The sequence below is a fragment of the Lithobates pipiens genome, unplaced genomic scaffold (assembly GCF_037356315.1).
Source record: "Lithobates pipiens isolate NorthernLeopardFrog02 unplaced genomic scaffold, aLitPip1_a1.2 Scaffold_8, whole genome shotgun sequence".
Lineage (NCBI taxonomy): Eukaryota > Metazoa > Chordata > Amphibia > Anura > Ranidae > Lithobates > Lithobates pipiens.
Genome location: NW_027507903.1, coordinates 680,793,862 through 680,811,683, shown reverse-complemented (window position 1 = coordinate 680,811,683; position 17,822 = coordinate 680,793,862). Strand labels below are relative to the sequence as shown.

Here is a 17,822-nt window from a genome sequence, read left to right as displayed (position 1 = left end):
TAGAGAACCTGCTCTGAATCTTTTGCTGGCAGAAATTCCGCCAGCAAAAGTCACATAGAGCGTACACACGGTCGGAATATCCGACCAAAATCTCACGTTGAACTTGCTGGCGGAATTTACGATCGCGTGTACAGGGCTTTAGGCAATTTTCTTTTAAGGCTTCATGTACACGGGACGTTTTTACAACCTCTACTGAACGATTCCACTTGACAGATGGGGAACGTCCCTTTGGCTGCATTTATATGCCGTGTTTAGTGGCATTTTGCCGCGTTTGCATTTTGAAGTGTTTTAAAAAAAATACGTTTTTTTATAAATCTGCAAAAACAAAAAGCGCCTATAAATAAAAAGCGAGTAACCGCATTTAGCCGTGTTTCACGTCTGAAACGTCTGAAAACTTCGGCGTCTGAACTCATTTTTTTTACCTTAAAAGAAAAGCCTATAAACGCAACTGTCTAAAAAAGACAGTAAACAAACCTGTGTACATGTACACATAAAGCCTCATACACGCGATCGGACTTTGTACAAACTTTTCCGTGCATTTTTGTACAAAGTGCGTCGGCCCTGAACTTGTATTGCATACACACGGCAGGACTTTTTCAGCCAACTTTCACCAAATCATGTGGTTTTTCTGCTCTTTACCGCCACCTTTGGTCAACGTCTGTATTGTTGTGTGATTTTTTTGCATTGGTTCTGAGCATGCCTGTTTGTACTTTGTACAAAAGTCCGATGGCTTTGTGTACACACGATCGGAATTTGCTCCATTGGACTTATGTTGTCAAAAAGTTTGCCGAAAAGTCAGATGAAAACCGAAAAAGTTTGTCCGATGGAGCGTACACATGGTCGGATGTTGCCTTAAAACAGCTAATTTGCATGTTTGTTGTGAAAAAGTCAGATCGTGTGTACGGGCTTTAAGATAATATTAGGCTCCATGCACACATGTCATTTTGGACAAAAAGAGCAAAGGATATTGTGAGCAGAGATTCCTGAGCCATCAAGAGCCATGCCACTCTACTCTTCCATTCTACTCTTCTGAATACTCGGGGTGCTCCAGTTCATTTTGGACAAAAAGAGCAAAGGATATTGTGAGCAAAGATTCCTGAGCCATCAAGAGCTATGCCTCTCGACTCTTCAATTCTACTCTTCAATTCTACTCTTCCAAATACTCGGGGTGCTCCAGTTCATTTTGGACAAAAAGAGCAAAGGATATTGTGAGCAGAGATTCCTGAGCCATCAAGAGCCACGCCACTCAACTCTTCCATTCTACTCTTCCGAATACTCGGGTTGCTCCTGTTCATTTTGGACAAAAAGACCAAAGGATATTGTGAGCAGAGATTCCTGAGCCATGCCACTCGATTTTTCAATTCTACTCTTCCGAATACCCGGGGTGCTCCAGTTCAATTTGGACAAAAAGACCAAAGGATATTGTGAGCAAAGATTCCTGAGCCATCAAGAGCTATGCCTCTCGACTCTTCAATTCTACTCTTCCAAATACTCGGGGTGCTCCAGTTCATTTTGGACAAAAAGAGCAAAGGATATTGTGAGCAGAGATTCCTGAGCCATCGAGAGCCATGCCACTCGACTCTTCAATTCTACTCTTCCGAATACTCAGGTTGCTCCAGTTCATTTTATACAAAAAGCGCAAAGGATATTGTGAGCAGAGATTCCAGAGCCATGCCACTCGACTCTTCCATTCTACTCTTCCGAATACCCGGGTTGCTCCAGTTCATTTTGGACAAAAAGAGCAAAGGATATTGTGAGCAGAGATTCCTGAGCCATCAAGAGCTATGCCACTCGACTCTTCAATTCTACTCTTCCGAATACCCGGGTTGCTCCAGTTCATTTTGGACAGAAAGAGCAAAGGATATTGTGAGCAGAGATTCCTGAGCCATCGAGAGCCATGCCACTCGACTCTTCAATTCTACTCTTCCGAATACTCAGGTTGCTCCAGTTCACGCTATCTCCTCCCAGGATGAGTGTTTTATAATTCTGTCTTTATAATCTGGGTGAGATTTATCCTAGAGGTTGGCATGTCCTTGCAGAGCCGAAATCAACTGATGTTGTGAGACCTCCCTCCTGGTCATGTCTGAACGTGTGGCTCTCTCATAGAAAGATGGAGACGATGGACAGGGTCAAAAGATACTTCCTGTAAAGCCAGGAAATGATGTGCAGGGACAACACGCCATTTTTTTTTTACTCAAAAACAAAACAAAATGTTGAAACTTGATGTTAAGGCTGGGTTTACACTATACTACACGACAGTAGTACAACTTTGATCCTACTTTGCTCTGCGACATCAGTCCTACATTGGTCCTACATCCATCCGACTTTCATGAACAGGATACTACTTTGATCTGACTTTTCAGATAGTACAACTTGTCCTTTGATCGATCAAAACTAACAGACAATGAGAGGGGCTACAGCAGGGGGCAGGAAATAACACAATGTTGGATGCCAAAGTTGGATGGTTAAGACAAGGATCCGACTTTGATCCTACTTCAGTGATAGTCAACGGGCTGAAGTAGGATCAAAGTCGGACCAAAGTAGTACAGGGACCCTTTTCAAAGTCGGACCGACTTGTGTCAGACCAGTTAAGACGGCTCCCATAGGGAAACATTGATTTTCACACGTCATGCGACATGAGCTCCCAACATCGGAGCATTTGTTGTACTCGTGTGAACCCGGCCTTAGAAGAGATGAGAGAAGTTTAGGAGAGACTGACGTTTTTACAGCTCCTAAACTTCTCCAGAAAACGCGATAGAGAAGGGTTTTTTGTTTTCCTGCCTCTGACCGTCTGTAGTAGACATAATGTGCAAAGACACATAGAACACAATAGAAGTGCTTCTAGATGCAGGCGAAAAAAAAACATCAAACGCCTGTAGAATTTTTAAGTCCAGTGTTCATGGAACCTGAATGAGTTTAAGGGCAGTTGAAAAAAGTGTCCAACTCCCTCTGAAGGTCCGTTTAGCAGCAGCAGTGTACATGGGGCCTTATTGTAAAGAGTGATGAGCTAAGGTTTGGGCTGAACCCAGTTTGACCCAAGTGTATGGGAAACCACATGATTGCAGGCTGTGACCAGAGAAATTCCTGCCTCAACAGCCACACATGATAATAAGACAGGGAAGCTGGTGACTTCATTGGCCTAATATGGCCACATAGCCAAAGACATTGTCTAACTATGGTCATGTAGTCATTATTAGGGAGATGTCACCAGAATCCCGTCACTTTGTTACCCACCCAGGGGCGGATTGACCATTGGGCCACTCGGCACTGCCCGAGGGCCCCATGCCACTAGGGGGCCCCATCAGGGTTGCCAGCCTCAGTAAAACCAGGGACAGTATGTAAAAATTTGTGTGTTTTTTTTTTTTTTCACATCTGTCTCTGAAATGTCTCTTACCGACATCCTTTTGGTCTAAAAATCCAGAGATTATAGCTGCCCCACCTCTCCAGTACCTTCTTAGCCAATAGAAACATGTCTGGGTATACTGTATGATTGTATACTGCATGTGTGTGTTTGTGTATACTGCGTGGCCCCATAATCTCCTATTGACCAGGGGCCCTATGAGTTGTCAGTCCACCCCTGTACCCACCACAACTCTGGGGTAGGAATTTCCTTGATTGCAGCTGATTGGTGACCTTCTATCATCATCTGACAGTTTCCTGTGTTCACCCTGCTCGAGGTGATTGCAGCCGTATTAGTGCACATTGACTACTGTCCATGATACTTTTCTATTTGCACTAACATCTAATGTTTCAGGACAAGCTTTCTGAGGGGAAAAAACAAACAAAAAAATGTACACAGCAATGACCACTAACCACTTCAATACCGGGGGGCACTTCCCCCCTTCCTGCGCAGGCCAATTTTCAGCTTCCAGCGCTGTCGCTGTTTAAATGACAATTGCACGGTCATGCTACGCTGTGCCCAAACTGAATTTTTATCATTTTGTTCCCACAAATAGAGCTTTCTTTTGGTGGTATTTGATCACCTCTGTGTGTTCTTTATTTTCTGCTAATCAAATAAAAAAAAGACCGAAAATTTTGAAAAATATATTGTTTTTCTTTTGCTTCTGTTATAAAATTTTGTAAATAAGTAAGTTTTCTCCTTCACTGATGGGCACTGATAGGCGGAACTGATAGGCGGCACTGATGGGCACTGGTAGGCAGCACGTATGAATGGCACTGATATGCAGCACTGATGGGCATTGATAGGTGGCACTGGTGGACACTGATAGGCAACACTAATGGGCACTAAAATGCTGCACTGATGGGTACTTATGAGGTGGCACCAATGAGGTGGCACTGGGCACTGGTAGGCGGCACTGATGGGCATTGATAGGCGGTACTGATGGACACTCATGGGTGGCACTGGTGAGCACTGATAGGTGACACTGATGGGCACTAAAAGGCTGCACTGGTTACTTATGAGTGGCACTGATAGGTGGCACTGATGGGCACTGATAGGCGGCACTGCTCGGTACTGATGTGCACTGATAAGTGGGACTCATATGTGGCACTAATAGATGGCACTGATAGGCATAACTGGTGGCACTGGCGGGCATTGGGGATGGGAACTGATTGGCAGCTGCCTGGGCACTGATTAGCATTTCCCTGGTGGTCTAGGGTGACATACCTGGTGGTAAAGTGTGATGGCAATCTCTGGTGGTCCTGGTGGCATCCTAGTGGTCCTGGGTGGCCATCCGAGGGAGGGCTGCACTGATAAACAATAAGCACAGACCCCCCATCAGCAGAGCAGCCGTTCGGCTCTCCTCTTCTCTACTCGTGTCAGCCGCGAGTGAGGAAAAGTTGTTCAACGGCTCTTCCTGTTTACATCGTGATCAGCCATGACTGGACATGGCTGATCACGTGGTAAAGAGCCTCTGTCTGAGGCTCTTTACCGAGATCGGCGTAGCGGTGTGTCAGACTGACGCGCCGCACCACCAATGGCCGCGATGCGCACCCCCACGGGCGCGTGTGGCGGCTGTTATTCTGAAAGACATCATATAATGCCCAGTCAGGATAACTGAACCACCGCCCGGCCGTCATTCTACTATTGGCTGGGCGGGAAGCGGTTAAACAATAGATATTGGTAGTGAGATAAAATAGAGAGAAAGCTTTGTAATTGGGATAGCCTATCCCTTTACACATTCATGTTTTTAGCATGAACAAACGTGTGGGGGGGCAGCATAAAATAATGGAGCCACAAAACCGCTGCCAGGTATTTAATGTTGTCTTTGTCCTCAACAAACTCAGCAGCAGTTCCAGTGTTAATAAATACACTCGCACCACCTGTATAAATATAAATATCTGCAGCTGCTGTCCCAAAACTTTTGTTTGTACAAAACAAAATATAATCTACAAGAGTATTCTCAGTGCATAAACGGCACTTGCGCATGTGAATATTAGCAATGTGAAATATCTTTAACCACTTTCAGACCGGACCATTTTGCTGGCCAAAGACCAGACCACCTTTTGCGATCCGGCACTGCGTTGCCTTAACTGACAATTGCGCGGTTGTGCGACGTGGCTCCCAAACAAAATTGACGTCCTTTTCTTTCCACAAATAGAGCTTTCTTTTGGTGGTATTTGATCGCTCCTGCAGTTTTTATTTTTTGCGCTATAAACAAAAAAGAGCGTCAATTTTGAAAAAAAAAAAAAAACACATTATTTTTTACTTTTTGCTATAATAAATATCCCCAAAAATGTATAAAAAAACATTTTTTTTCCTCAGTTTAGGCCGATACGTATTCTCCTACATATTTTTGGTTAAAAAAATCGTAATAAGTGATTATTGATTGGTTTGCGCAAAAGTTATAGCATTTATAAAATAGGGGATAGTTTTATGGCATCTTTATTAATATTTTTTTTTTTTTTACTATTAATGGCAGCCATCAGCGATTTTTATTGTGGCTGAAACCTTATGGTGGACACATCGAACATTTTTGACACATTTTTGGGACCATTGTCATTTACACAGCAATCAGTGCTATACAAATGAACTGATTCCTGTGTAAATGACACTGGCAGTGAAGGGGTTAACCAGGAGGTGGCAGTGTAGGGGTTAAGTGTGTCCTAGGGGTGTGTTGCTAACTGTGGGTGAGGAGTGGCTGTGTTGTACACATCACTGATCTCTGCTCCAATCACAGGGAGCAGAGATCAGTGACACTGTTGCCAGGCAGAATGGGGAGATGCTTGTTTACTATAGCATCTCCCCGTTCTTCGCAATGATCGCGGGTATCCCCGTGGCGATCGAGTCCGCGGGACCCGCAAACTGACTCACGGAGGTCCCGACCAGAGCCCGTGGTGCACGCGCGATGGCATGGCGGCAAATTTAAAGGGATGTACCATGTACGCCCATTTGCCTGTCCGTGCCATTCTACCGATGTACATCTGTGTGTGACAGTTGGGAAGCGGTTAACACAAAACAATGTTTGAAAATGAAATGTGATGTGTCCAGCAGCAAATATCAACCTCATCAGCAAGCCCCCCCCCCCCCCCCGGTCACAGCACCATACCTCTGGTGGCGGAGGACATCCCCTACCCAATCGCAAGCCAACACCCCCCATCTGTTACAGCACTAGCTCAGTCAGCTCTGGTACATGGAACACCTGGGTGGCAGCTGGAGAGGAAAGGACAGTGTGCAGCCGCACCCCCCCCCCCCCCCCCCCGGGTCGAGAGCAGATTATGACAGGCTTGGGCAGCGCAGGAGTGAAAGAAGGAGGAGGACAGGTGCCAGGCACGCCCATGTCACCCTTGAGACTTTGAGATGGTGTCACCCTTATAGCAGGTGCCACTGCACCCCCCCCCCCCAGCGATGCCACTGTGGTCTCTTAAGGTCCAAATGTTATTAAATAACTATGAGGTGCCTTGAGTTTTAACAAGTAGCTAATGAATTGGGTCTAGGGGTAAGAAGACCTCCAGGGTTTGACTCAGGGGTTGCTGAACACAGATCCAAGGCCTTCAAGCCTGCTCCCACTGCATTCTCTACATCTTGGGTTCTCTCCTCCTCCCGGAAGCATGTGACCCTCAGCTTATATGTGAGTCCTACCCCTGCCAACACAATTTAATGATTGGTCCAGAGCTCTCCAAATAAGCTGCCTACCACTCCAGTCCCAAATCTTGCCTCCCTTCCAGAACATTTCCACAGAAAGGCTGAGGGGACTTCCTTGAGCCATAGTGTAGGTGACCACACCCACCTCTATTCTAGCACTCCCCTCTCCCAAATAAACAACCAGGCCTAAAAAGTACAAGGCCCTGGCCAAATCTACCTATCACTATTTACAGAAAACCTATTAAGCACCCAGCTAAATAGGGTGGGCACCATATGTTTAAATTGCAACTGCCATGGTGCTGCTCATGTGATCAGTTACGACACCGGCCATTTGATGGCTTGACAGTTTGGTTGAGGACACAAGCAAATATAACAGTTGGCAATCCTGGCATGATTTACTGCTGTTTAGGGGCTCTGAGCTTCAGCAAAATGCCAGCCCCCATAAAGAAGAAAGTTGTTATGGGTAAAGTTCCGCTTTAACCACTTCAATACTGGGCACTTATACACCTTCCTGTCCAGACCAGTTTTCAGCTTTCATCGCTGTCGCACTTTGAATGACAATTGTGCGGTCATGCAACACTGTACCCAAACAAAATTTTTATAATTTTTGTAGCCATGCTTTGCTAGCTTATGCATTGCAGTAGGTTATGAGTAAGAGTTTGGCTCCCTCTAGTGTCTTTTTTATTTAATGCTATTAAGACTTTTTGTTTGGTTTCATTAAAGTCACGCTCCAAAGCATTGTGGGAGATATAGTGAATGAGGAAGTGACTCTCATGTGCTAATACTCAGTCTTTGAACTACTGACCCACAATGCTTAGTTCACCTACCCACAATGCCAGGTCACAGAACAACCTGCTGGGTAGTGACATATAAGGGGCAGTGCGGCCATTTGTCCGGCCTCTTGGGACGCCATTCAAAGCCTGCCTGCAGAGGGGTCTGTGTGTGACCGAGAAATTGCGCCCTGGAAGGCGCGGAGCGGAATCATTTGGCCTCTGAGGAGTTTCCAGAGCACAGTCAGCTGGACCAGCGTGCGGATGGACCGGAGGATCCGAGATTTCCAAAGGTTTCCTGCATTACAGTAACATCAGCCATCGGAAGGAGCGGTGTGGTGTGACAGCGCCAGCTGGGATCAGGACTGAGATACCAAGAAAAGAACCTTGCAAGCATCTGGGCATGTTGTGGTGAGCGGGCACTTGCCCAGATCAATATACTGTACTGTTGCTGTGTTACGTAGTTACAGACTGTTGGCGGGACTTGTAGTTTCTCAGAAGTATTTTCATTCATTCATAGCCTGCATACAATGGAACTTCAGGATTGTTTTCCATGTGCTATAAAGTTGAAGTTGCAACACATCCACCGCTAAGGAGGAATTATTGTAAGAGCCTTTTGTCACAAGTACATAACTATCAGCGCATTATTCCTTCTACAAGCTACTGCTTACTTGTTTCCCTGTTTGAATTTACAAATACTGCAGTCTAATAATCTGAGCTAGCTGAAGATCAAGAAAACAAGAGGCTTCTATCATCTTTCACAGAACATCATAGTTCACTTTGCATTCAGAACATTGTATTGCAACCTAGGGGGAGCCCTTGAGTGCAGGATATCAATATAGTGTATTGTACTGGCGTGCATAGCATCTCTTGCAGAATTGGTGTGTATGCTCTGGGGTTGGAGGGAAGGCGTTTAGTATATGAGTTTGGTATATTGGACGCTTATCCCATTTCTTTCCCATTTGCATACATATCTTATGGTAACTGTTTAATCCACACTCATAAAGCGTATATGTAACGTTGTCAATTGTTACTTGCTGTTTATGTTGAATTGCATTTTTCATTTATGTTCAGAATATATTAAAGTAAATTTACTTAAATATTCAGCAGCTCGTTGTGTGATTCTCATTGATAACATCACTTTACAATATGGAACCCGAGGTGTCAGAGGTAAGAGAGGATCCGCAGAGTAGGGGATAGCCAGTGGGGTATTGAGTTAATCATCAGCCCCTACGGGGGGGGTACCAATACATTTTGTTCCCACAAATAGAGCTTTCTTATGGTGGTGTTTGATCACCTCCTGGGGTTTTTAATTTCTGCTAAGCAAATAAAAAAAAAGACCGAAAATTTTGAAAAAAAATATTTTTTTAGTTTGTTACAAAACTTTGTAAATAAGTAATTTTTCTCCTTCACTTGTGGGAACTGATGGGGCTGCACTGATGGGCACTGATAAGGTAGCACTGATGCGCACCGATGAGGTGGCAATGATGATGGGCACTAATATGCGGCACTGATGGGACACTGAAAGGTGGCACTGATATGCAGCACTGATGGGCACTGAAAGGAGGCACAGATGGGCACTGATAGGCAGCACAGATGGGCACTGATAGGTGGCATGGATGGGCACTGATAGGTGGCACTGTACACTAATAAATGTTACTGGTGGATGCTAATCAGTGCCAAACAATGCCTGGCAATCAGTGATGCCCATTGTGGGCATGGATTAGCATCCATTATGGGCACTGGTTGGCATCCCTGGTGGTCTAGGATGGCATACCTGGTGGTGACTAGTGGTGGAATCCCTGGTAGTCCTAGTGGTGTCCCTGGATGTCCAGTGTGGGCAACCTCAGGGGGGCTGCACTGATAATTGATCAGCACAGACCCCCTCTGTCAGAGGAGCAGCCGATCAGGTCTCCTCTACTCGTGTCTGACAGACGCGAGTGAAGAAATGCCGATCACCGTCTCTTCCTGTTTGCACTGTGATCAGCTGTGATTGGACATGGCTGATCATGTGGTAAAGAGTCTCCGTCAGACTCTTTACCTAGATCGGTGATGTGGTGTGTCAGACTGACATCCCGCAACAACGATCACCGGGATGCACGCCTATTGTCTTGATATCCTGCCGGATGTCATATGACGTCCGGTCAGGATATTGAAACCACTTTGCTGCCAACATTTTGCTATATAGTTTTCACATTGGAACATTGACATACTGTAGGTCTACTATGATGGGGTTTGGTATTCAATGCCTTATTTTATTACAATAGCTTGGTTGTTATCCCTAAAAATCACCCAAATTTAATAACCAGGTTCTCCCCCCACCATAGACTTGAATGGGATCTGTAACATCATTCTAAACAAAACTCCTTGAAACTCAAATTGGGACAGATTTGCTACTCGCTTATCATAATTGGTCCCTATTACTAAATGTTAAAAGACTATTTTTTTTATTTAAATATTTCTTTCTGGAACAAAATTTGTAAAAGAACTACCTACAGATGGCTAGAAAATCAATGAAGTCTCCAACTGAAGTGACCTTATCCTTATAATCCTTATATTTTCTTTCTGAGATTTCCCAGAATTCTGTCCAGCATGAAGGAGACGTGTATTTCCAGGACTGAAAACTGCCGACATTGATAGAAACGTGAAACTGAGAAATAATGCAACTATCGCTGTTTATTATTACCATGAAGGTGAATTTACTAATTATAATTGATACAAATTATAATAGAAATCTCTGTATGAATTAATATTAAAATCTGCACAATTTCCAAAGACAACCCTCTATATCCCGGGACTGTCCCTGGAATCCAGACGTACCCGGCAGTTATAATTGTGTCAGTTAATACTTTTTATTCATTATATTTAATAATCATCTGTCATGAGAGAATCATGGTGGGGCTGCCATTGCTAAACCCTCCTTTTGAGAAATCTAGTTTCTTGTGCCTCTTATGCCGCGTACACACGATCAAACAATCAGGTGTAAAAGTCCGGCAAACTCAAGTCCGCCAAACAATCCCCCCGTGTGTAGCCTCCGGCATACTTTTTTGACCCGAAAGTACGGCGGACTTAGAATGCCGTGTTGCACTCCAATCTTCCCGCCGGACTGGCATTTCGGCGGACAATCCGGTCATGTGTATGCGAGTCCGCCGTACTTTTGAAATGAGCGGACTTTTCCCGCCCGGAGAAAGGTCCGCTCATTTCGAGCGGGTCTCCAGGTAGGCGGGGCCCGCGAAGGAGACGTCGCTGGCCCCGCCGCCTGGTATGGACTTAAAAGGGAACCCCAACGCCGAAAAAAATCGCCGTGGGGGTCCCCCCCAAGTCCACAACAGACCCTTGTCCGAGCACGCTACCCGGCCGGCCAGGAAAGGGGGGGCGAGCGCCCCCCCCTCCTGAGCCGTACCAGGCCGCGTGCCATCAACATGGGGGGTGCTTTGGGGAAGGGGGGCCGCGCGGCCCCCCCCACCCCAAAGCACCTTGTCCCCATGTTGATGAGGACAAGGGCCTCTTCCCGACAACCCTGGCCGTTGGTTGTCGGGGTCTGCGGGTGGGGGGCTTATCGGAATCCAGGAGCCCCCTTTAATATGGGGGCCCCCGGATACCGGCCCCCCACCCTATGTGAATGAGTATGGGGTACAATGTACCCCTACCCATTCACCTGTAAAATAAAGTACAAAAAAAACCACAACACACGACTGAGCGGACTTTCCTCCGCGTGTGTGGGCGAGTCCGTTCATTTCAAAAGTAGGGCGGATAGTACGGCGGACTTAGTACGCCGTATTAGTCCGCTCAAAAAGTGCCGCGCGTGGGCAAGTAGCCCATTCGGAAAGTCCGACGGAAAGTCTGGCGGGAAGTCCACCAGACTAAGTACGTCGGACATACCGCTACGTGTGTACGCGGCTTTACCGATACTTTTGCTTCACTACTGTCTTTTGACTCAGAGCCAGTATACAAAAAAATAACTCTGATATTTTTTATGATTCTTATTTATAGCATGTTTCTTCCTGGTAAGTTCTTAAGTTGGACCCAGCCAGGTATTTTCAGAAGAAAGACCTCAGTAAAAGCCCTCATATTTCTCCCATGACAGAGTCACCACTTCATCCAAGCAATGGCTGAACACAGAAACTTTCCCTCCACCTATCCTTGTGATGTCACTAAACTTTGGGTGGAATTCTCACATCTCTTGGTTCCACCCACTTATTTTTATACAACCTCCCCATACACCTATCCCAGCATGGAGGGGCTCAGTGAAGGTGGTGGTGAAGGTGTGGAGGTGTCGGATCGGGTCACACAGATCATAAAAGGAGATCCGCCCGGCCTCATAATCCAGATATATCCTGACTCTGTTACTGGAGCGATTGGCAGGTAAAGGGATCCAGTTACTGTCATGTATCACCCAATACTGATTACCAGACCTGTACAAACCCCAAGACTTTCTATTACATCCAATCAGTGACTTCCTTCCTCCCCTTTCCATACTGGGGTAACACATCCCGACTCTCCATTTATCTAATCCCCCGACATCCACTTCCCAGTAATGTCTCCCTGAGGAGAAACTCAGACTGCTCAACACCTGAGGCCAAAACCTAAATCTCTCTGGTGTTTCTGGGTGATTTTGGTCTATATATGACCTGGAAACAGTCTTCCTGTCATTTGATGTATATAGATCATTATGAGCTGTGTTTCCATCCAGTAATAAGTCTTCAGCTCCCTGTAAATAGAAGTATACATTTACCTCTGTTATTATATCAGATAAACCTGTGTGTAAGACTCCCGCCACATCCAGACCCCCTCCATCATGGAGGAGCTCCTCATGTCTCTCTCTGTCCTCATTATCTCCATCCTCAGTATCACACAAGTCACCTGTGTCTGATTCCTGTAAGACAGTCAGTGGATCCGTCACGTTACACAGCTCCTCAATGTGACGCAACTTCCTGGACAGCTCCTCCTTCTTTATTTCCAGATCCCAGATGGAGATGGAGATCCGCTCTGCCCTCCCGGAGATTTCCCTCAGGACTCTCTTCTCCAGGTCTTCCAGACGTCTCCTGAGATCTCTAAACAGGGCAGTGACTCTCTTGGTGTCACCGGCGGCTTCTTCTTCTACTTTCCTCCGGTGTTCCTGCAGACTCTGGACTCTTTCCTCCGTCTCCTCTCTCTTTGTCAGAAGTTTCTGCAGAACATTCCTCAGAATCTCCTTCTTCCTCTCAGAAGCCTCATCCAGTGACTCCATCTCATGTCCTTTATGTCCTCCAATCATACAAGATATACACACACAGGTCTCATCCTCAGTGCAGTAATACTCCAGGATCTTCTTATGGACGGAGCATTTCCTGCTCTCCATGGACAAGGTGGGGTCACATAAGACGTGTTCTGGGGACTTTTTGTGGACTCTCAGGTGTTTATCACACAGAAAAACCTCCCAGTGCAGACAGGATCTAACAGCAGGCACAGGAGAGTCCACACAGTGAGTACAGAAGACCCCGGACTCCTCTTGATCTTGATGAGTAGACAGGAAAGTCTCTGCTATGTTACGTAGTGTTATGTTCCTGGGCAATGCAGGACGATCCGAAAACTTCTCTCTGCATATAGGACAGGAATATCCTCCAGACCCCTCCTGAGTATCCAGCACACCATCAATACAGACCCGGCAGAAGTTGTGACCACATCTCAGCATTACAGGATCGGTATAAATGTTCAGACAGACGGAACATTTCAACTCGGCTCTCAGATCACCAGACGCCATCGCTGACAGCAGAAGAGAAACTAAACTGAAAGTTCCTGGTACTTTCTGACTTATATCTAAGATGTAGCAAGGACCTTTGAACATTGGATTACAACAGGTTTAACTCATGGTTGACTGTTTTTACAGGACATAAGCAACATAAACATAATTCAGTTTTTTAAAAAAAGTAGAATTCTAAAGACAATTACTTGACTTTTCTAGCCTTGTTCTGGAGTAAATTTAGGTGGAATGACCCTCCCAAATAGGCTGTGGTGCTAAAAAAGGATCAGAGCCTTCACAAAGTTACAGTTTTAGTAAATTTGGCAGTGCCTGCACCCAGGACAGGGTCTCTGTGAGCAGAGGGAATTGCCTTCCTATGAAATTACCGTATTTATCGGCATATAACACGCACTTTTTCCCCTTAAAAGCAGGGGAAAATCGTGGGTGCATGATATACGCCGATCCCCCGAAATTCTGAGCCTCTGGGCAGCTTTCAGCCACCTTCGGCTCTTCAAGGCGACTTTCGGCCACCTTCGGCCATTATCGGCGGCTTTCGGCCATCTTCGGCCATTATCGGCGGCTTTCGGCCATCTTCGGCCGTTCTCAGCAACTTCCGGCCGCCTTCGGCCGTTCTCGGCAGCTTTCGAGCTGGCGAGAAGAGCCGAAGGCGCCGGAGGCCCGTCGAGAACTACCACACGCCGCCGAGATACAGAGCCGGCATTTTAAAAAAATAAAAAAACAAATAGCAAAGAAAATAGACAAGGCTGCAATGGGGGACAAGACTGCAATGGTGGACAAGGCTGCATAAGGCTGCAATGGTGGACAAGGCTGCATAAGGCTGCAATGGTGGACAAGGCTGCAGATGACACTCATGGGCATATAAATGTAATTTTTTTTTTTCCCCCTTAAACTTCCCTCCTAAAAGTTTTTTTCCTTAAAATTACCTCCTAAACTTGGGGTGCGTGTTATACGCCGGCGCGTGTTATACGCCGATAAATACGGTAACCAGTAATCTTAATTTTTGAGCAAAGGTGTTACTGCACTCAGCATAAACAGTAACCATACAGTATATAGACTTTTTATGATAAAATACTAGCAGTAATATGTTCATAGCACTTACTTCTGTAGGAGCCACTGAACATTGGGTCAGTACAAACAAATGGCCACTGCCCACACCTATAACTGGCCTTCGGAGGAAGGGGTACATGGAAGCGCGATGCATGTCAAACAAAACCAAAGAAATTCCCAGCTCAACTTACCTCTTCTACTATGGAGGCTCTCAAAAAATTTAGTTAGGACTGCAAATAATACTGGGGTCCCATTGTCCGGGAAATTTTAAGCTTCTCCTTATAAGCAAATAATTTATTTGCACTTAAAAGCACAAAAACAGCTCTCTTATGTACTACCGAGAAAGCACGCTTGTATATTTGCAAGTAACACAGACACAGACACTGGTATCACGTTGAGCTTAGCAGAATCCTCCATTGAATGCTTTACTCCTTTTATTTATACTGTCAACATGAATAAACAAAAGAAGGTGGTGGCTTCAGAATCAGCCAATCAAACACTTGTATTCTTTCAAAAGAACCAATCACACACACACACATGTATATATTCAAATATAAATACAGTAGTGACGTGTGCAGACGGTCATGTGCAGAGCCATGCGGCAAGCGTCTTGTGAGACACAAAGTGCCTCACAATTTGAACACTACTTACATGGCTCTGAACACGACCGTGTGCACACTCCCACTGTTACCAATGATGCGAGCTGTACTCTATCATGGCTCAGTGGGCTATAATTTTGTATGGTTATGCTATGGTTCCCATGTATGCAGATCTGCTTACTTAGGAGTTTAGATGCGGTCGCCATGGAGTGGCCAGTCCTTTGGTGAGGCATGAACGAACATCCTTAAAAGAGCAAACAGATCTTCCATGTCCACGGGAAGGTTTCCGCAGCCAATGGTATTCCACCAACGTCTGTACTGTATGTGCGAATACCCTCACATGAGCTTATTACAGCAAAACCGACACTGGGGGACATCTGACAACATACAATAATAAAAATTTCCACAACACAGTGAAGTGGCTCTTCAGCTTAGGTATGTATTTGCAAATCTATGCAAACAAAACCCCCTTTTTTTAGCACATACTTTTGGATGGGATCATTTTGTTGGCAGCAGGTAAGCTGAGCTGGGAATTTCTTTGGTTTTATTTAAATGTATTGGGTCCCCTATTTCTGTGGCCATGACTCTGAACACTTTGGCACACCTGGCTATGTGGGGAATATATATTACAGATGTATATGCAGTACCCCAGTAGCAAAAGAGATATGAAACAACAGCAATGATTCAGCAAACAGTTAAACTATGCCAGAAATATATATTGAAATTAGGTGAATAGTATAATGGGTGTGGAAAGTAACTCCTTCCAGCCCCTATACTGAAGCAATCCTACCTAAGGAAAATGTTGCCACACAGACAGTTCAGTCTCTAAACAATTCTCTCTCTTTAATTTATGCTTGCCAGCTTGTTGGGGCCCAGCTGCTATGTTGGAGAACAAAGGCTAATGTCATTTTAAGCACTATTAAAAGCATTGGCTCTGGTCTCTTTAAACTGATAAATTCATTAACGGCCACCCTCCACACAATAAGATATGCTGTGCATATGGAAGTATCTTATTATAAGCTGTATTGATGTCCATGTTGTCCAAAAACAACACATTTCTGATTTTATCTGTGTCTTAATAAAAAATCTTTTTACTCGAATTGAATACTTGGTTTCACTGTATTAACACCTAAGAGTCCCGGTTCAAATGTCTCTGTTTCTAGTGTCCTTTCAGGAATGTTGGTGCTTGTCTTGAATTTATCACCAACCCATATCACCATCTCTTTATCCTGAATACAGAATGAGTAAAAACTTACAGAAGAGCAGAGGATCTTGGGACACATAGTCCAAAGGGCCCAAATCTACACTGGGGACTGATTGTTGTTGGCTGCAGTGAGAGAACAGAACACTGGGAGAGGTAATAAATAACCTGTGTTGGGGAAGAGTCGCTCTCTTGGGGCCATGGCCTTTATTTGGGAGCAGTGATCTGGATGGTCGAGGAGAGCCTTCGGAGAGCATGTGTTGATGCACCTGTTGTCAGCAGTGTCTGGACATCAGGTGGCAGCCGGGAGGTCACTTTTTTCACCTGCATCCCAAATTCAGCTGAGCGGCAGTGCTGAGAGATGTGGGGTCATGCACCCTTGTTTGAACACAGTATCTGTAGAGGCCTGCTGCAGGGACTGAACATCATCCTTTCTGAGCTTGATATCATCTGGACTGGTGAGTGGGCGTATGCCCATCCTCTTTATATCCAAGGACACTGCATGCAGACACCATTGCTTTGTTCCCCATTATTAAAATTCTACCAATAAACAATCATTGTGCATTGAGTGAATGTTATACTCATTAAACTCATCAAATCACGTTGGGCCCAGTCAATTGAGCTAACTGAAGACACAAAACTTCTGCATCAAAAGACTACTGTATCTGCCCCCCCTACACAAGGGACAGGAATATTGGGTGCCCATCTGGCCCCATTTCATCAAGGAATTCTCTTTTACTCAGAGAGAAGGTCATAACATCCAGATACAACTTTCTAAGCTGTGTTAAGTGTTTGTATTAAAGGAGGCTGTGGCGTCGGGAGGTTAAAGGGAGTAGTCTGACTCCAGACTGGTAATTTTTCTACCCTTTTCTGACCTGCAGTCATAGACCTTGACCTATTTAAATTCGCTGATTTATTACTCACCTGGGAAATTCAGTTGACAATCAATTTGCTTGTTCATATAAAGAGTATAACAATAACCTTATTTCTCTTTTCTGATTCATTTTCTGCTGATTCTACTGGAAAACGTTAAGTAAAATTCAGTTGGGTTACTGTGAACTATTTTGTGTCTGCATCCATATTTCTTGTTTACTACTGCTGAAATCTCCAAACCCAGAGTGTCAGAGGTGTCAGGAGACTTGCAAGGCCAAGGGAACTTTCCACCAAGGTGTGTTATGAAGTGGGCACACAGGAAGTAGGAGTTGCTTTCCACCAAAGCTGTGGCAGAAAGTTCCAGCATTTATGAAGACTTTCAGGCTGTGTACACAGTCTCTTCTAAACATTGACCTGGGAAGTTATAGCTCAGCCTTTTTTGGGGTGTATTGACTATTTTTTATCTCTTTGGTTCTTCTGCTCAGTTGGTCCATCACCTAAAGACTCTTCATCAGGTTCATGTAGCTCCTCAGTGCCGGCAGCA

At 45.1% G+C, this 17,822-nt stretch overlaps 1 protein-coding gene across 1 annotated transcript; it reads right to left on the bottom strand.

The window, feature by feature from the left end:
- Nucleotides 1-11,322: 11,322 nt before the first annotated feature.
- Nucleotides 11,323-13,591, bottom strand: LOC143962091 (E3 ubiquitin-protein ligase TRIM39-like). The gene has a single exon (XM_077471417.1). It carries the CDS (start codon nt 13,556-13,558, stop codon nt 11,990-11,992), a length of 1,569 nt encoding a protein of 522 aa, XP_077327543.1. The 5' UTR covers nt 13,559-13,591; the 3' UTR covers nt 11,323-11,989.
- Nucleotides 13,592-17,822: the final 4,231 nt, after the last annotated feature.

Bases quoted from the DNA above. Each gene is read 5' to 3' on its own strand.
- LOC143962091 (XM_077471417.1), bottom strand. From the start codon at position 13,558: ATGGCGTCTGGTGATCTGAGAGCCGAGTTGAAATGTTCCGTCTGTCTG.